The sequence below is a fragment of the Atractosteus spatula genome, chromosome 28 (genome assembly GCF_055471065.1).
Source record: "Atractosteus spatula isolate fAtrSpa1 chromosome 28, fAtrSpa1.hap1, whole genome shotgun sequence".
Classification (NCBI taxonomy): Eukaryota; Metazoa; Chordata; class Actinopteri; order Semionotiformes; family Lepisosteidae; genus Atractosteus; species Atractosteus spatula.
Genome location: NC_142733.1, coordinates 7330712 through 7351050, shown reverse-complemented (window position 1 = coordinate 7351050; position 20339 = coordinate 7330712). Strand labels below are relative to the sequence as shown.

General features: G+C 41.8%; 1 protein-coding gene across 4 annotated transcripts; it reads left to right on the top strand.

Annotated features, from left to right (window-relative positions):
• The first annotated feature begins 5126 nt into the window (after nucleotides 1–5126).
• LOC148813918 (N-acetyllactosaminide beta-1,3-N-acetylglucosaminyltransferase 3-like) lies at nucleotides 5127–19583 on the top strand. 4 transcript variants are annotated; one of them, XM_088907683.1, is made up of 2 exons: nucleotides 5127–5213; nucleotides 14187–19583. In XM_088907683.1, exon 2 carries the CDS (start codon nucleotides 14195–14197, stop codon nucleotides 15356–15358), a length of 1164 nt encoding a protein of 387 aa, XP_088763809.1. In that variant the 5' UTR covers nucleotides 5127–5213; nucleotides 14187–14194; the 3' UTR covers nucleotides 15359–19583. The 4 variants fall into 4 exon arrangements, with proteins under 4 accessions (XP_088763809.1, XP_088763811.1, XP_088763808.1 ...); XM_088907685.1 differs by lacking the exon at nucleotides 5127–5213 and adding an exon at nucleotides 6094–6176; XM_088907682.1 differs by lacking the exon at nucleotides 5127–5213 and adding an exon at nucleotides 6639–7337.
• Nucleotides 19584–20339: the final 756 nt, after the last annotated feature.

The following is a 20339-nucleotide window of genomic DNA, read 5'->3' as shown; positions in this document are numbered from 1 at the left end:
CAACTGTAGTCACTTCAAATAAAAATATTCTTGTAATCAGGCAGCCTGGTGGTTCAGTGGTTAGCATTGCTGGCTCGCAACACTGGGGCCCTGAGTTCAAGTCTGACCCTGGAGTGCTGTCTGTGTTTGTATGCTCTCCCCATATTTACATGTGTTTCCTCCGGGTGCTCCAGTTTTCTCCCGTAGTCCAAAGACAAACAGGTAGGTTGACTGGCTTCTGGGAAAACTAGCCCTGTTGTAATTGTGTGTGTTTGTGTCTGTCCTGCGATAGACTGTCTTCCCATCCAGGGTGTATCCCACATTTGTGGCCCTTTCTTGCTGGGATAGTCTCCAGCAGCCACACAACCCAGAACAGGAACAAGTGGTTGGAAACTGGATGGGTGTTCTTGTAATGCAAAGCTCTTGCATCATTAAGGTAAAATTACTACAGCTGCCTGTGGGATGAGGCAAACACCAGAATAATCTAGTAATGTCCTGGCATTAGAAGTTACAGATCCCATTTCTGAATTATTAATAAGTTGTAATATATGAACTGCAGTAACAGAGTGTTAAAAACCTGGTAGGAGCTGATGTCTTTTAAAGTGTTTATAAAGAAAATTCAGGTGTGCTCATACAGTATATAAATGCTTCCTTAATGTGTATCTTTGTGCTGATCGCTTGACGTGCATTAATGAAGTATTATTTTCAGCCCTTAAACATTAATCATTTTCACTTCTTTTATTATAAGGATGTGCATCACCAGCACTGCGGGGCTCCACATTAGAAAATAGGTAAGTGGTAATTTTTTATTTCTTTTGATTTCAATGTTCTTCACTTTGCCTTGCTGAAGATAGCTCCATAACACCCCCCCCCCAACAACACATACACACACAACCAGCACAAACAATGAGTCCCATCACATTTTCAAGGGGCTGTGAAAGCTAGGGTTTCATGCTCTCAGCTTGCAAAGTCAGTCTTCTGTAGCGTGTTGCTGTACATTAACATTGCAGACACTAATTACATTAGAGAACAGGTGAGCCTCATCTTCCGAGGGCTGTGCTGTACTCATCTCCCTCATTACTGCATTTTCTTAGATCTGTCAGGTTACAAATCACTGAGGGAGTAACACATAGTGAATGGGGACTCATGCTAAGCACACCTGTCCTGAGGGCCTCTCAGGCATATTAGGCTATTTACATCATGATGGCAAACAACCACACACTCCTTTTTTTCTAAAATAATAGTAGGCCTGGCATTTTCTTTTCATCCCAAAACAATCTCAAAGTGCAAAAGGGAGGGGTCCCATTTCATGCACCGCTGACGTACTGTATATGTATATCCCCCACCTAGGTGACTCACGACTGCCATTCTGTCCCATTGTGCAAGAGATTAGGCGGAGACATGAGATATTACTTCACCAGTTCAATTCTGGGGTAAATGTAGTTCGGCCAGATTGACAGTGGAGTTTAGCCAGGAGACTGCGGTTACTACCGGTGTCGGAAAGTGCCAGCACATTTTTAAAGACCTCAACGATCAAAAACCAGCCTTCACAATATTTAAAAAAATGCTGCTGCCTGTTGTTCTAGTTCAAATGATTGAAGTCAAAGGCCTTTCAGCAAGGTGTGGTCAAGAGGCCTCATTGTAGAATTAATTACAGACAACTCTGTTTCCTTGCAGACACATACACATTCTATTTAGATTAAAATTAGAAACCATGGCAACAGTTCAAAAGTATAAAATGAAGCAGTACCAAACTGGGGAAGATCATTCTACACAAACAATTGTAACAATAGTAAAAGGACAAAGGCAGTAATTAGCATGTGTTCTTCCCTGTTGAAAAACTGGTTAAACAGATTTTAAGGGAGCTGGGTATGAGGTCTATCGGTTAGACTTTCTTTTTAGAAAATTGTGCAATTTTATTCACGTTTTTAAAATGCTGGGAGACCTCTTTGACTTCTTCAATGAGGGAAGATCCTGGAGCCGCACCCCTCAGAGCTTGGCATCTTATACACATGGAGTGAAATAATTCAAACAGCTTGTGGGAGGCACCTGAGAACAAAGCCTTAGGCCCTAATTAAAGTTTCCACAGTGTCCAGTTCTGTTACATTTGGCAGGTGTCGATTCATCACAGCTTTTCTGCAACGAGAGAGTATAGCACCTTCCCACTCACCCTTTACGAACCATTTTAGTTTTGCACATGCTTTCCTCTTCCTCGCTCCTTATCCTCAGTGAGGATGTCTGTCTCAGCAGGACTGGCTTGTGCCTTGCCTCGTGTAAGTGAAGAAAAGCAACGTAGTGATTCTTCCTTAAGGCAATGGTGCCGTTTCTTCTGGTTTATTTTGTCAAAGCCAAAAAAAAAAGAGTACAGTTTGGTCCACATTGCTCTGGTTTATGTTTGGGCTGGAGGGACAAATCTAGTCCTGATTTGATGCTGAACTTCTCAATGGACCACCACCTCATGTCCCTCCTTTATCATATACTAACGATGTATTCCTGTTGTCCCTAGCTAACATATTGCTTTCTCAAACAGCAGCAAAAGAGTAATGCTGCAAAATTCTGATAGTGATGGCAAAGGAGTGGGTAATGGGTAAAATATAACATGTATATGACGAGTTTCAAACTCTCAACCTATGGAACAGCTTTCCTGCGGGTTTGAAATTCAAGCTCACAACACGTTTACTGGCATGATTTTATACAGCTATTGCCAAAGTTTTTGTACAAAACAGGACAATACTACACAATAGTAGCAGCATACATAATACATTGCAGCACTCAATAATACAACACAATACAGGGGTATGTAGAACAGTGCAAGACCGTAGAATAATAGTTTAATACAGCAGAGTAGTTCCCTCCCTCTTGTGAAAGTAAAGTAGCCCTCACAATGGATTACAAAACCTGCCTGCTTTCTTTTTGTAGAAACTGAACGTTTGAATATGCTAAATCCATTCACCCATTATCCTTCAGGTTGTGACAGGCAGATATATTAATCCCACAGCTCTGCTTTTTCTTTTTTACTAGCAAAACAGGGAGTGTAAATCAGATAAGTCTGTGATCGGCATGCTCTCTTGATTTTGTCAAAACAATATCCTTTTTTGTGCCTGTTTAGGATTTAGTACATCTCAGTCTCCACCTGTCCTAGATTATAGTGAGTAAAGAACTTTTTCTCCCCTGCGGTTTGCGATCTTTTGTGCTGGCCAACAGGTTTTACAAGATGCTATAGCTCAGCACACACCTCAATCATCTAAAACATCTGTTAAACAGCTCAAGATAAGAGTGTAATTAGTGCAGTTACATTGTGGAGAGCTGAAAACATGTAGGACAGCATCTCTGCAGGGTTAGGTTTGAGAGCCCTTGCTATGTAAAATGAATACTATGATGTGTTATGCTCGGGCATGCCAGAGTACACAGCCCTCAGTCTCCATGGAAACCATGTGCATTCCCAGGAGGATATGAACACCTCCTGGGGCTGTGAGGACTCATTCAGAATGATTGTCCCAACTGCCTGCAACCAGTGAACAGGCAATTAATCCATCAGTCCGGGATATTTAAACCCTTACCTGCCACTGAACCGGTGTGCCGTCACTGAGCTGCCTTCTGACCAGGGTAGTGCTCTTTGCACAACAAGCCTGCTTTGCAGAAGGACACTCAGCCTGAACTCAGCTCAAGTATTTCGTCACCTGCCTCAAGCCCATCCTTCGGATGAGGCGTTAAAGCAAGGTCCTGACTCTCTGTGGTCATTAAAAATCCCAGGGCGTTTCTCAAAAAGACTAGGGGTATAACCCCGGTGTCCTGGCCAAATTTCCCATTGACCATTACCAATCATGGCCTCCTAATAATCCCCATGAACTGGCTTCATCACTCTGCTCTCCTCCCCACTGAGAGCTGGTGTGTGGGGAGCGTTCTGGCGCACTATGGCTGCCGTCGCATCATCCAGGTGGGGCTACACATTGGTGGTGATGGAGGGGATCCCCATTACCTGTAAAGAGCTTTGAGTGGAGTGTCCAGAAAAGCGCTATATAAGTGTAAGCAATTGAACCTGCTCTGTCTGTCAGCACCCCCTCTGTCCAGCCAAGCTCCAGGCCAGTGGCACAGAGCCGAGCCTCCTATCTTTCATCCCTGATAGCTGCACTCACTGTCTTGCTAACACCTGTCCTTTTTGGTCATCCCCCCCTGCCCTCGCTCTCCCACTTGCTCCAGCTGCCTACGTCAGCTCTCGTGTCTCTCTGAGCCTTCACTTGGATCAAGCTTTTGGATTCTTCAGCCTGTCAGGAGGACACATAGGGTAGAATTTAACCAACCTGCTCTAACAACTAGTGCCATGAGGGTAGCCATTGGTTTAAAGATTCACATAAAAGCATGGCACCTCCTACCGTGATCACCATAGTTGGGCAGAAGGAAGAGCTTCACCTACTGGTCTACGAACACCACCTGTAGTGGCAACCTGGATTTCCTTGGAGGGCTCCGATCCCAGTACTGAGCAGGCCCAGACTTGCTGAGCTTCTGAGAAATCGGATGAGGACACATTTTGCTGATGCTGATGTTCAGTATCTTCTTGCAAATGTCGAGTAAATGCCATGTATTGTACATACATTTCAGGTTGTGCTATCTGCTGTGCAAGAATTTCACTTACTCACTTTTTGCCTAATGCTAAATGCATACCTGACCCCACTTTGTCCCCAGAGACAGAGGATTTCATGCACTGCAAAGCACAGTCCCGGATGTACTGATGGTCAGGACTAGATATGCAAAGGAACAAGTAACAGGTTTATTCCATGCTGAAAAGAGAAGAGAGAAGACACAACATTTCGGCTGTGATGCAGTCTTCAGGTCACACCTAATGCTGTCCACAGTGTAGTGCGTATGTGGTATGTGTCTGTATCTGGCACAGAGGATTCTAACAGTTGTCCTACATACATTCAGCTGTGTGGGGCCCCAGGAAACTCTCCATGTTAAAGGAAATCAGGAGGAGGTGTAGAGCAAAGAGAATCAGTGGATTAAACAGGCTTCCTGATTCTCAGCCAAATATTTCTCCGGGCTGGACATGCAAAGCCACAACACCCGACACTGTCTCTCAGGCAACAGGGAGATTGCAGGACTCTCCCTCACCTGTCAGGTGATATCAATCAAGCCAGGAAGGTATTCCAGGAACAACAGTGTCGGGTGTTGTGGCTTTGCATGTCCAGCCCGGAGAAATATTTGGCTGAGAATCTTCTGCAAGGGTAACAACAATGGTGAGTTTTACACCAAACATTTCATCAGGGTGAGTTGCCTTTGTCCTGAAGGTCAAGAAAACATAGTCTCTGGGTTCTGCAGATGTCTAGATACGAATTGAAATACCTTGAAAAACATTCTCTAAATTCTCTGGAAGCAGGGCACTGGGAAGACTACAACACTTCAGATGACAGGTGTTGTAAACACAGTGCACCAGAGATTCATTTGGCTGATTAGAGCCGAAGACGCTCTTTGTAGAGGTGTGTCATGAAGATCTATTTGACTTTTTAAGGTGAAAATGAAAACCTCCCTGTGCTGTTTTGACTGTAAGACTGTAGTAATATTCTGCTTTGTCTGAAGTGTAACCAGGGTGCATAATTGCAGCTAGACACAGAGAACAGTGTACACTGAATGATATAAAAGCAGTAAGAAAACTAATTTACTTAGAGGTGTAAGGTTCTCCAGAAAGTATTCTTCCTCAAAAGAAATGTTTCAGATTATGTATAATGGATACAGTGGCATACAGTAATTTGATCTACATTAGCTTTTTGTTTTGGCGTCTGATCTGAGACAGCGTTTGGGATCTGTTGTATTTCTTTATTGTTAAAAGAACATTTCTCTTTTTAAATGTCAGACCGGTTTTTTGGGGTGGTTCTTTTGCTGTGAAAGGATTCACGAGTGAGGGGGACAGACAGGGATTCCGTTTGTGAAAGCGTGAAGGGATATAAATAATACACATTATTTCGCGTTAAACTGAAAGAACACCACAGGTTCCTTGAGCATAGAAAATTACAAAGCAAATCATACTTAAATTTAATCTTGCCGTAGTTTTTTACTCCATGAAACATCTGAACGCTGCTAAGGGGCATTTTTTTTTATTATTATTTTATTATTTTTATTCTGTTGTTGAGAAAAGCAAAGCACTTCACTACAGCCGCTGAGTTCCGAAAAACTGAAGCTGAATTCCGAAAACTAAACGAGGGGTAAGCAGCTCATTTACCGAGCGACACCTTTCTTTTCAAAAGAAAATCACAGCTAGTCAGTGGTTTCCAAGAGGGTCTGTGATACCCTTTGTTGACTTTACTTGAGTAACGCACAGAACAGCGCGGAGGCGAGATTGAGAGTGAAGCAGGCGCAGTAAATAAACTCTCGACGCGACAGTGAGGACCATGAGCTCTCTACTTCCCCCTCATTCCACAGTTCAACTCCGGCGACCTTGGCTCTTTTCCATACAGGTACTTCCATGGAAAAAAGAGGAGTAAAGATGTGTGTTTGAGCTAATAAGGACACTAACCTTCTTTAAATAATAACAACGGTCTTGGGGTTGATGTGTTAAACAATTCAAGTCTCGTACACAAGAACCCAGCCCTTTTGTTAGCGTAATTTGTTTTTGAAACAACTAGATGGTCTGAACTCGGGAAGCGTCCGTGACAACCAAAATGTTTGCTCTCAACCAGTCCGCCCGACTCCCAGGAACTCAGGCGCTACTGTATTGGCAAGAGAGCTCTTGCTGACCGATGGAAGTTTTCCTTCACATATCGACTGCTACAGCCAGAATCGCTCCCTTTGCAACCAGAACTGAAGGGAGGTGGTATCTGTTGTTTAAACCGGTCACTTACAAAACTTGTTTTGCGAACCAGCGAATATGGAGGTCGCTTATCTCTCGGTATTTCCAAGAACCTGTAGTTTGCATGCCATAAACACATTGTGCAATATATTTAAATTAACTGGAAGACGCTGGAATATACAAGCAGTCGGATTTATGATATATTCCAAAGTACTTTTTTTATGTGAGCAACTGTCTGCAAGAGGCAATTTAACGAGTTCTTCCGATTAAATCATCTACCTTCTGCGCTTAAAAATAACCTAAAGAGCGGAGGCATGAGGTGATGCAGTACCTGGCTGTACGTACGTTGTTTGCATAAATGCCAGCAACAAAATAGCGAGGGAATATGTAATAAAGGGGAAGACCTCGACGAGGGTGGAGTAATGACATCTGTTGTAGCTGCAATGGCCAGGATACCTCTGCGTTGAGCTATCAGTTCACACACAGCAACGCGAGATCAAATTGGGTGGCTTGTGAGTTCAGGCGTTTGAGCCAAGTAGAAGCTGAAGAGCCCCACGGAGGAGACGAGCAGCACCAGGTGAAGTACCGAAACCTTTTACTCATTTCGCACGGGTTAGCCGGTTGTTTTCGCATTCTCCATCTGCAAAACATGGACAAAGGTTGCTTTCCAATCTCGCAGCTCTTTTTGATCTTGAACTAGTTTATGCTGCAATCGTGTCTTTGCGTTAGTTGGAGCGGAGCGCTCGTGAGTTGAACGAGCACTTCACAGAAACAGAAACATTGATTTCTGTTTGACGTGTTTTAGAAAGTGGTGCGTTTGAAAGCGCTTGGGTTTAAAAAAGAGAGCTCACCTTTTAAAGACCGTCATAAACGGATAGATTTATCATTCAGCTTAGGTACAGGAATACCGAAGGAGTACCCGAAGACTGACCTGTTTTCGACAACCAGGGAATTTATTTTTGTAAATAAACGTTACGTATTTCAGAGGAGTAGGAGTGTACAGTATAAACATGGCTGAAGCTGTTTATCTTTTTTTGTCCAGGTCTGTCAACAAAACGTAAAAACTTTATATAGTTTGTCACCATAGAACAAATCCAAATATTGTTCCCTAAAGTTTAAAAGTACAAGAAATAATGAGAAAAAATATTACGATTAAGACTGATGTCTGAAAACTAACGTTTGGGATAATTCAAAACAAGTCATGTTTTTGAACGGTGATTTGCTTAAAATAAATTAGATTAGATTGCTGATGCTGTAACTTCATTTATTTTGGAATTCGTGTTATTTCCACTAGAAAAAGATAGTTATTCGCTCGGGGAATAATTATTGACAGTACCTGTTTAAAACCACCGATGATACTTTGTCAGAGTTTCACGGAGTGTCCTTCTTGGGAAAATTTCTCTATAGTTTTGGGACACAAGAAAAAAAACTAAAAAAACATTCAGCTAGAAAGGGCGTCATCCTTCCTGGAAAATGACAGGGTGTTTCAATTTTATCAACAAACTCAAAAGATCATCTGCCGCTGTTTTCAAAACGGTGGCAGGTGATGGTGCTTCCAAGTAGATTTGGAAATATCAATCGATTATTCTATCACTAATAGCTCTATTCGGCTACAAGACACAGCGGACGATACAATGTTTTAAATTAATTGTTAATTGCATTTCGTTACAGCGGTGATTTTATCACCCTTCGTATCATTACTGCAAGGCGGATAACGGCGTCTGAAGTTAAAAAGGATTTGCTAATGCTCTCAATTGTAAAAATAGTTCAGCCAGTTAAAACCGCTAGGAAACTGTGAGAATCTTGTTAGTCGTCTACAACTACCCTCCTTATTTGGTCAAGTCAAACTGGCTTTACGCTTAAGTGAAGTGTTTAAACGTTCACTTAATGTAGTCCGCTATAAACCACACAATTTCAGTCTCTTGAGCCCTGTAGTGGCAGCGGTAAACGGTATGGAAAAACTACAAATACACGGAAGAGTGTGCTCGGATATCCAGGGAAAGGGGAACGAGTTCCCAATTACCCAATGAGTAAAGTCTGCACGTCGCACAAATGGAGCGGGGCTTCTGAACTCAAAGATAATTGAAAGTCATGAGGGCTGTAGTCCAGAATCAAGGAAAACCCACCACTGGTACAATATATACTTTTGATTAAGGCAGCATTGGTTACGACGGAATAAACAAAATCGCCTATAAAAAATGATAAGAAAGCTCCACGGCCAAAACGTTGTGTTTTCTTTCTTCTCTTTTCAGCATGGAATAAACCTATTACTTGTTCCTTTGCAGCCTACGCATGCTGACGCAGCTACCCACCTGAACTACTACAGAAAATGATACCAGTTTTTTAAAACGCCACAGATATCCGAATGTAGAAATCGTCGGCAATACTTGAGCGGTACTCTTCACTGTAAACAGACTTCAGACCTCCCTTTTCATTGAAAAGGTTTTTTTTTTTTTGCTCGTGCTATTGAAGTACAAAGGATATTAATTAGGCCGCATCTTCAGTTACTGTTCACAATCTACAACAATACACAGGAGGCGGGCTGGTGCTGGGTCAGGGCTGTCATTGGATATGTTTTGTGTTAGGGAAAAAGTAAGAGTTTTATTCCATGCTGAAAAGAGAAGAAAGAAAACACAACGTTTCGGCCGTGGAGCCTTCTTCAGGTGTGAGCGAACTTTGTTTTGTGTTAGAGGAAGAAACATGCATGCATTGTGAAACGATTTCCCCCAAACCTCTGCGAAAACAAAACCTAATGCGTACGCTAATTAATGTAACAGGACAAGGGCATTACGGTCGTATTAGGACGACGAGACCTGATTCTGTTTCGTTGATCCTGAGCCGAAGCAGTTCAGCACATCTTGGCGAGAAATTTAAAACGCATAGCTGTTCGATACCTAAAACACAAAACTGGTTATTCCAGTTCTTCAAATCAGTTGTTTCATTAGTTCATTTCTTCCGAGGTTAAAATGACCTTGAACGCACCGCTGACTGAAGTTGGTCACTCGGGCGCTGGTCTGTGTCAAAATTAAACCACCAAGACGATAAAAATGATTTTGCAATATAATGTAATTATGTGATTTTATGAAGTAAGCGTGTTTTGTTGAGTGAATCAGTATTACTTGGAAACACAAGACACAATTCCGAAAGACTGTTTTATACGAACACAAATATTGAATTAGGTGAAACTGCAGCAAAATAACCTTGCGGAAACGACAGAGATATGGGGACAATGTACATGTTGCGAATAATACGATATGCTCGAACCTGGTTAAAAAGAAATGTCTCTGTCCCCATGGGCTATTCGTGTAAGTCTGAACCTGCTCCTCTCAGAATTTCGTGGCTGGATATAAAAAGATCGAAAGAATCCAGTGAAAAACTGAAACACCTCGTCTCCGATCTGAGACAAACACATCTCTTTTGTTGTCTGCATCCGAAAAATAACTTTTTAAGCCTGGCATTTGCCAAAAAGTCTGTTTTTGGCCCACCTTATTCGTGGACACTGAACCGAAAGTGGAGAAAGTCAACGACATTATGAAACTGGACTCGGAAGATCTGCCCGAGAAAACAAAATGCCTTCAGGCTAAGCTAATGTTTAAGACAAAATCGTTCCTCATTTCTGGAGCGTACAGTAAGTAACGAATAGTCTGCATTTCTGATCGGAAACGAAAGGAATGAATTCGCTGAATTAGATTAAGCTGAATGGCTTCATCCTCCCTGCGACCTGTTGACGTCTGACTGCAGCCAACGACGCCAAATTCGTTATCATGCCCGGCTGTCAATTAGAGAACAGCTACGTCATCGACGTCTTGTCTTGCATTTTTTTGACGTGACTGGTGCTCTTTACCCCAGTATTAGCTCGTGTGCCACACAGTACGTGCAACATGAACTGATAATGTTGCGATCTAAGATTATCTCAAGATGAAAAGCTCTGTACACATTCCCGGCTGTGGCTCGTGCCTTTCGTCTACACCCTTTTAAAAAAGACCCGCATGAATAGAAAAGACTTCTTTACAAAATTGGCGATGAGCCTACGTAGAGAGCGATTAAAAAAAAAAACACCTGCTTGAGATTTTGAATGAAAGCGAATTCAAACAGTGCAGTTTTCTCCAGTTCGGTTTTAACCGGGAGACTGCACCAGCTACAATAGACCTCAAATCTCTTCGGTACAGCTTGCTTTGCCTTTTTTGCTCAAGTCACCCCGAATGTCTGATAGCCCAGTTATCTTCCTTTTTATTCCCGAAACACCGTTCTTTGAGGGGAAGGTTTGCGGAGTAGTCGATGTCGTCGGGTGTTTGGAAAAAAAGGCATGGTGTTAGAAATGTTGATCTTATTCAGAAAAGCAGTTCAAAATGTAAAGAAATTGCTAAAAAAATACAAATCTGTGCCTATTTAAAACCGGGAGAAAAGCAACGTTAGCATTAAAATGTCGTTTTAACGGAACTATTTGAAAAAGACATTACATTACATTCAGTAACTTTTATTAAGGGAGGGATGTTTCCCAGAATGAAATAGAAACAGAAAACAAAGCTGGATATGAGACAGAAGTTTAACAATCTGTTGCTAGTGAACTCTAATTGGAGTGCTTTTACATTGCCTGGAATTTGTTAATTCTTGGGTTTTCTTTCAATACATTAAAATCAAATTACAATTAACACGACCCCACAGGCTACTTGGCCCGGTAGCCTCTTCCCATTGGTAGCCTTTTTCACAATACAGCCCAAGTTTCTCGTTGCTAAAGAAACGTCCTCACAATAAGGTGACTACGGAAACCACGCACAGGCATAACGTGTTGGACTGTTTTTGGTTTTAATCCTCTCGTGTTGTGGCTGTTGCCTTGATCGAAGAGAAAAATTCAGCCTGCTAAGATTAAAACGCGAAGCAGCGACTAGGACTCGTGAGATTCTAAAAGATAAACGAAAACAACTTCACTTTCACAGAACTGGAAATGCTAGTATTCTTTCATTCCGAGATAGATTCCAAAGCAAGAAGAAAAACAAACTGCTTCCGTTTAAGACTGGTGACCATAAAGACCCCACCCCAAACACGCACAGCACATGCTTAAATTACAATGGAAGGTGTAATACCGCAGCAAGGAATTTTAATCGTAAATGTGGTCTAATTTTATTGAGAAAGATGTAACTGTGCCGTGTGGAATTACAAAATGAATCTCGACGTTTTAGCACAGTACTACCATGGTTTAAACAAAGTTACCGTTTTTGATTTGCAATAAATAAAATACATAGAAGGTAAAGAACAACCCTTCATAAAATCGATGAAGTACTTATTTAGGCGGGTGAACGGAGTTGTAGTTTATTGATAGGGACCTTCAGACTTAAGTGTTTTCAATATGTAATGGTTCCATTCCCTTTCGGGAGAGGAGTTTTTTATTTGTAGCGAATGGAAAACGGAAGAAATGGATGTGGTGGTTTTCATAATAAAAATGAGATTTACATTGCCCGTTTGGTTTTGTTTCTTCCGCCTCTATTTCCCTATGATATCCTATTGCGTAAGGACTGTAGCCAGCCACTTTAAGAAACGGATATATCAGAGTACGACTTTCCAGAGACGGGGACACCGCCAACGCCGAGGAATCTACCCCCTCACACTCCAAAATACTGCCGCATTGTAGTTCGGTTAGACATCATCCAGTCGCTAGTGCATGACGCTTTTAACTTGACGCCACTTTTAAAAGGGATCTGCTATGTGCATACCGGTATGGTATGAGGTGTATGAAGGAATCGGGAAGAGACTGATGAAAGGGTTTCTTATTTTTCTCCGGTTCGAGCGTAATTGCTTCTTGTTTGAGGTTTGAATGGTCTCTGAGCGCTGTCCTTCGGGTCTTGCAGCGCTTTTCGGATTTGCAAAGAGAATTAATCTGCTCCACTGGATGGGCCAGTTTTGAAAAGTAAGAAGTCTGCACGACTGTAACCTGACGGGGAGAATCGCCGTCTTCAATCACAGCTTGTTCCAGTGATGGTCAGGTTCCATTCCTTTGCCAGTTCAAATTTTCTTTTTTTTAAAATTAATAGTAGCTATTACGACTAAACTCTTCCATTATTTTTACCGCAAAAATAACGTCCCCCTAGTTAAACACAAGTCTGTTTTCTAATAACATAATACAATTTGAGTTAAACGAATGTACAGTATAAGATCTAATTTCGTGTAATGGAAATGACCAACACATTTCTGTATACGACTGTAGAGATAATTGCAGGATGAAAATTGGTATATGTAAGGTACCAACGGAAACGGAATAAGGACGAAATGCAGCCTATATGCTTCTCGCTAAAATTTTAAATCGGATTTCTATACATTTCACTAATAAGAACGAGAAGGAAACGTTATGTATTACCCTAAACGACTGGTAATATTTGTAGCCCGATTATACAGTAGTTACAGAAAACATGTAGGTGGAACATGTCGTAAAGGTGGCATATCAGAAGACAAAAGAATCCTCTGTTATGTCCAGGGGTTATTTTATAACTGCACATTTGAGATAAATGCCATTAATTATCACTCTTTTTTTCTCATTTCATAATCTAATTCTGACCGAGCTGATTCTTCATAGTGCTTCGCTGCAATAAAAAAAAAACGGACTATGAAGACTGTTTAGTTGGATTTAACACTGGCTGTGTCGGTTTGCTACATTAATAACCAAGACATTTAAAATGAAGTATCTATTCTTTATAGCCGATTAGGGGGGGTTTATTGCAATCTGATGTTAAAACCGACCAAACATTGTATCCGTGTGGGTATGTGGGAATTTAAAGGAGGTTTCGGTTTTACAGTCTATTAAATTGAACCAAGCGAAGTGAACGGTTAATACAACCTTTGTTGTGAAATCAAGGGAATCCTATTAAACATCCGTTTAACATTTTTTATTTAAAGAAACCTTTTCTTCAGTCTTGCACTCATGTGCAGCACAGAGCTCTCCAAATGTCTTGAGTCTTAGAAAAAGAGAAGAACGAACTGTGCTTTGTCTTAAAAATAATTAATGGTCTAAAAAAACAAACTTACTCCCATTGTGAAGCGTCAGGCTCTTCCTTAAATGGCGATCCTGTCACCGGATCTCGCACTCCCTCCTCGCTCCATAAATCTAGTAGAAATCCGACAGCGTCATCCTAATTAGACACCCCAAATTTACATTTAAGCCGACGAGGTGCGAATGGGCTCAAAGATCATGTTTAGAACCGTTGTCACTTTTACAAGTCAGGAAGGCAAAGGGTGTTCATACAACTGCGCTCCGAGGTGAGGTCAGCGTTCATGCTGCAGACGCTGCAAGGACACGCTGATCTGAAATGGGTCAAAGATTTAGTGTGTGGCCTTCGATGCGTTTGAAGGTCGAGCTTTTTAAAGTGTTTTATGTTCGCGACTCGGGCGAGAACTTCGCCTCCGTTGACCTGGGACTCTGGTTTCTCTCGCGCAGGTGCCGAGATGCGAAGGTCAGCCCACGTTGTGGAAACGTGCCTGCTGCTGGTGGTGGGAGCCCTCTGCATGGTCCTGCTCTTCCAGAGAGGTGACTCCGGGAGAGACCTGCGCGTCAGGAGGCAGGACAGCCCGATCGCCGTAAGGGAGCCTCCGGTAACCAAGGGCCAAGGCCAGCTGCTGTGGAAGACTGTGGCCGAGTGTAAGGAGAACGCCTCGATGCCCAACATCTCGGGCTTCTCCTCTCTCCCGCTGCACATCAAGGACTTCCTGCGGTACCGTCACTGCCGGAATTTCCCCATTCTGCTGGACGTGCCGGAGAAGTGCGGGAAGACGCCCCAGGACTCGTCCGACGTCTTCCTGCTACTGATGATCAAGAGCTCGCCGGCGAACTACGATCGCCGGGAAGTCATCCGCAAGACGTGGGGCAGGGAGCGGCGGGAGAACGGCGCGTGGGTGCGCCGCGTCTTCGTCTCGGGGACGACGGGCCAGGGCAGGGAGAGGCGCAAGCTGAACCGCCTGCTGCAGCTGGAGAACCAGGAGTACCAGGACGTCCTGCAGTGGGACTTCCACGACTCCTTCTACAACCTCACCCTCAAGCAGATCCTCTTCCTGCAGTGGATGGAGGAGCGGTGTCCCCAGGTCCATTTCCTTCTCAACGGGGACGATGATATCTTTGCCAACACCGGCAACATGGTCCAGTTCCTGCAGGGCTCAGGGAACAGCGCAGGGGACAAGCATCTCTTTGTGGGCCACCTCATCCGGTATGTGGGTCCCATCAGGGAACCTGGGAGCAAGTACTATGTCCCTGTTCAGGTCCAGGAATCAGACTCGTATCCCCCATACTGTGGTGGAGGGGGGTTCCTTCTTTCAGGTTATACAGCCAGGACTATATACAACATGTCCCACTCCATTACTCTTCTGCCCATCGATGATGTCTACATGGGTATGTGCCTACAAAAGGCCGGACTAGAACCCGTCTCTCACATTGGAGTGAGAACTGCGGGCTTGCACATCCCTTCCCAAAATGTGGATCCTTACGATCCCTGTTTTTACCGGGAGATTCTCTTAGTGCATCGGTTCTTGCCTTTTGAAATTCTCGTCATGTGGCAGGGGATTAATGAGCCTGGTTTAAAATGTGGCATTTCGGCAACAGTCAACTCCATGCTGTGACAGTGCTTACGACACCATTGAAAGGAGCTTCTTCAAGCCAGATCGAAGTTAGATGAAAGATCCGACTGTTTTGATTCTCATAGCTCTGAGCCAAAAAAAAGTGGAGGAAATTTCCTCAATGACAAATGTTCGGACAGATGAGCTGAAATCTGAGACATTGCACATTTGCGCCTTTCAGAGAGGTGAAATGGATGCAGGAGCAGGGGAGTGGGTTTTTCTAGTGAACTGTAAATTCTAGCCTTTTGATTCCTAATTAACCATTGTTCGTTGGGAGATTGAACGGGACTACTTTGTCTAAAGCACTTTAAATGAAAGCAATAAGACAAAGATGATGCATCATTTACAGTGTTCCGTTTAGACCCTTTACTTGTGGTTTTCAAGTCTGGGTTTGTGTTTCTTGTGCTTCTTTGGTTCATAAACTGTATTTTGGAAACTCACTATCTATGGAGTGTGTTTCCAAAGTTCCGGCATCAATAAACTCTTTGATGCAAGCCTGTTCTTCATTGTTTGCAAATTGCTGTGGTTAGATGTTATCCAGACTTTCAGCTATTAAGATGATAAGACTTTTCATGTTACCTTGAATAAAATGCTATAAAAAATGTTTGATCATAAAGGTTTACACAAGCTTTGCAATTATCATGTAACCAAGTCAATATTTCACCTCCTAGAATTGTTAAATCTAAGCTCTTTCTTGTTTTGGTGTGTATTTTGTCAGTAGCCCGGTTATTTTAATTTTCTTTTTTTTATAAAAAGTAAAATTGAGTTCTGATCTTTCTCTCAGCTGCTAAGTAGGAAAGTGTGTTCCACACTGAGATTTAATTCTATTATAATTACCCCCGTAGCATTACAATGGACAGTCATAACTTTTAGAGGATTGAATTTTCCCAAAAGCAAAGCAGAAAATGTATGTATTAAGGAGGTGGGTATTTCTGGGGGGAATATTCGTATGTGTGTGGGCTGATCTGAGGAGCATGTCTGCTTGTCTTCATTCTGTACCTTTCACTTTCTACCATGTGGAGAAGACATAACACAGCGTGCTCTGCCTTGTCACTTGATGTCATTTTGAATGGATTTGGGCTGATTAGTGTTTTTAACAGGGAAACAAACATCTGCTAATTACCAACAAGACCTGAGTCTGCTTTCCACTGGAGCCACTGGAGCGTTTTGCCTTAACTACAGTATTTACAATTACAATTAATTAATCATTACGAGCTATAAGCTGAACATCCTGTATGCAGAGGACAATGAATACGGTTTCATACACTGGGAGGTGGTGAAAGTGCACTAGCTCCTAATTGCTTTTTTAAGAGATGTACAGATTGCTGTGAATAAGAAGAAACAAAGGCAGCTGAGTTCGTGTTGCTGGAAAACATTGCGATTTCAAATTCGGTGGGTAAGAAATGAAAAATACCGAAAGCTGAGAAAATAATTGTATAGGATTAAAAAATCTCAGCATAGTCCCCTTTTTCTATTGTAATTTTTGTAGCTATTTTTGTTAAAAGATACTAAAGGAGTGAGTCGGTGGTGGGGGGAGGGGGGTCAGTTTATCTGATCTGTCTCCGATCAAAAGCCTTGTGCTGAGCACAAATTCCCAAATGATGAATTCTTCCTCTCCTCGCCATGTAAAAGTCACGATTTCTGGAAATAGTTTCAATTGTAGGTAAGAAATTGCAAAAGCAAGGCATGCTACAGAGAGGAGAGGAGCTCAGTTCATTCACCCGGCTCTGAAGTGCTGCTGTAGAAAACAGCAGGAGGTGAATTGACAACTCACTCCCCCACCTGAAATGAATTGCACCTCTGTGTGGTTTCCGCCGCAGTCCTCGGGCTCCTGTTTTTCAAACAGAGCACAATGTACTGTGTGCCCCGTGGTCACTGTGCATGTTCCTGGCATGAGAGGTTAGTATTGGTGCTAAAGAGGAACTGTTTAATTGTAAAGCAAAAAAGTTCGAAAAGACCGAGTGAAAAGAATCGTGCACGTCTTTTTTTTGTAGTTTGCAACCTTCAATTATAAAAACACAATACTTTATTCTTGATCTGCACCTTGTATTTACTGTACAAGTCCTCTTGTGTGTTACAGTATATTAAAGTGAGGTACCCCTTGGTGTCACTGATATTTACTTACTTGGAATTGAAATATAGAAAAACTCAGATCATTTACTTTTTAGTACTGTTTAATCCAAAACTGAAATCTGACTAAAGTATATTGTTTTTATAGCTGCACCTAGTTCCTTTTCTTTTTTATCAGATTCTGAGGGTTCTGTTTGTCACATTGAGTCCTGTCATTGAGTAAGCAATGAAGCAGGAAAATAGTTTCTGCTGTATAAAACAATAGAGGTTAATTGGGTCATCTATTACAGTTTTCCTGGCTCAGGCATACAAGAGCACATTTTGCACATTTCATGGATTTTCTGCAGGTCTTATAATAACTTATTAAAATGATATCTACTCAGAGCAGTTTTCTTTCTGTTTGACTTCTTAAAGATCAGAAGTATTAGGCATCACGAGGGGGCATTACTGGCAGTATCTTCTGAAGGCCCTGCCTGGATTGCCTACAGCGCAGTTGCTCCTGTCTTCTGTTGCCCATAGTCTTTTGTTGGTGTTTTTTTTTTTGGTTTCCTGGTATTGTGAGCAAAAGCTCAGGAAATTCAAGCTGCCCTTCCAAAGCAAACATGTCTCAGAACTGCAAAGAGCTTTGTTATCATGCCTGTAATGGTATGGACATAGGAAGGAGATATGAATGGCGTGCACTTCAAAGACATAAAAAGATAGCAAAACAAATATGTGGGTGGATTTTTAAAGCGGGAAACTGCTCAGTAATAAGTATATACTTTTTTTCCAATGTACAAAAAAGAAGGCTTGAGGTTTTTGGTGCTTTGTTGAGACTCAAAATCTGGTAGAAGCTGAGTTAGGAGGAGGGGATGTCTAATTTTGTCACAGACTGTTCCTGTGAAACTATGTGTGTGTTTTCCGAGATAATCAGATGAGCACAGCAGAATCTGTTTCCTGTGATGTAGGACAGGTCATCCACCCCTCATACTTCACTGTGGCACTGAAAGCAACTGCAAAGCAAAACATAAACTGAAAGTCACTCACTGAGGAATTTCTGATACTTTGAAATGCAGGAATCTCGTACTATTATTAATATTATTTGATTAAGTTAGTTTCTCTTCCCTTGGTTCCCTGTGGCGGATCATAAGACAATAGTAGAATATACATCTTCTTTTGTTTCTGCTTTCATGATTATTTTTTTCTAAGAAATCCTGTGTCATATTTTGCCTTTCCCCTTCCAGCGATTGAGAGTGTTGATTTTTAAAAAATCTCTAACCTATTTAGTAAGCGGTCCAATTGATCACTTTTCAGAAGCCTTTAATTCCTTATTGGATCCAAGTTTTAGAATCCAAGTGCTGGGAAGACAAGTCAGCCTCTGTTGGTACAGACTTTCTCTTTTAGAAGTAATTTCACATCTTGCAACCAGTTCCATTGTTGCCATGGAAACCTCCATTACACATCTATCGTCTACACCTGTGGGAGTGCCCCCCACCTGTCTCGTTACAACCTACAGACTGGCTCTTGAACAGTTATCACCAAAGTGCTTTGGTTAAGAGGCCTGTGTCTCAAGTAAGGCCTACAGCGTTTAGTCTTGAACAATCTGGAGGCAGGAGCAAAATCCGCTTTCAATATACTGTATATGTGAGTTGATTTTTTTTTTCCATTTTGCGACTGAACCCCTTTTAGGCTGGGTTTTTATTTCAGCATGTTATGTTAATAATGTTGTCAAAGGAACAAGTCTCTCCTATTGAAAACAGACCGTGTTTAGGTTGTATATACCACTATACCCAATGCCCAAGTGAGTTGTGTTATGTTAAAGATTAAGGGCATGTATATACATATAAATACTCTCACTTCCAAAATCCACATGGATTGTTAAAGAATGTGCCACATGTTTCTTGGTGTGTGATATGCACTGCACTAAAAGTAAGTAATAAAACCCTCCTTCAGTATGTTCATTGGAGCTTTAGCTGCTGTAGATACATCATGCTATAAATTAATAATGAGTGTATTTTGCATTTTAAGATGTGCTATTGTATAATCCAAGTGGGGCTGCACATTGGGGGTGGTGGAGGGGATCCCCATTACCTGTAAAGCACTTTGAGTGGAGTGTCCAGAAGAGCGCTATATACGTGTGAGGAATTAGTTTAAGTATTAAACAAACATAGTTAAATTAGTCACTGTGTTGTCTTCATTCTGTTCCTTGCCCATTAGATCTGTTCACATAGAAGCAAATTGCATCAAAATAAACTACACACTGCTTTTGTCTGTTCCAGCAGTTACTGGGCCAAGCATGTCAGAGATGTTGAGTAAAGTGTGTGCCACAATATATGGATTCTAGATTGTTAACGTATTCTGAATTAAGTTTATCTGTGGGGCAAATATGGATACACTCTACGTCCCAGGATTGTGTAATAAATTGTATAGATAGCTCAGCAATTGGGACAATATGTCTTTGGCAATGACGTTACAAGAATATTGTTTCCAAGACATCATGTACGTCCTACCAGTCGGATGAGGCCAGAAACATAACATTTGTCATCCTTGACCTTTCACCTCACACCTGCATCCCTACCACTTAGTGACTATGTGCTACAATTCTTAAAGATAAAGCCCTTATATATCATTATGGTGTTGAATTGCAAAGTATTTTTCAAGGCTGCAGTATCAACAAAGTCTCTAAAACATTACAAATATATGATAGGAAGGATAAGGGTGAGGTTTGGATTTCAAAATGCTGATGCATTCAGGATATTCATCTCTCAGAACAGTGTGTGAGCATCAAGTGGATAAACTACGGTTTCTTGACATACAGTACACACATTGTACACACATGACTAATATTACTACTGTTAGAGTACAGCCAAATATGTCCAGAAATACCAGTGATTTAGAAAGAGGAAGAGATCTGAGATAGATTTTGAATGAATCA

Bases quoted from the DNA above. Each gene is read 5' to 3' on its own strand.
- LOC148813918 (XM_088907683.1), top strand. From the start codon at position 14,195: ATGCGAAGGTCAGCCCACGTTGTGGAAACGTGCCTGCTGCTGGTGGTG.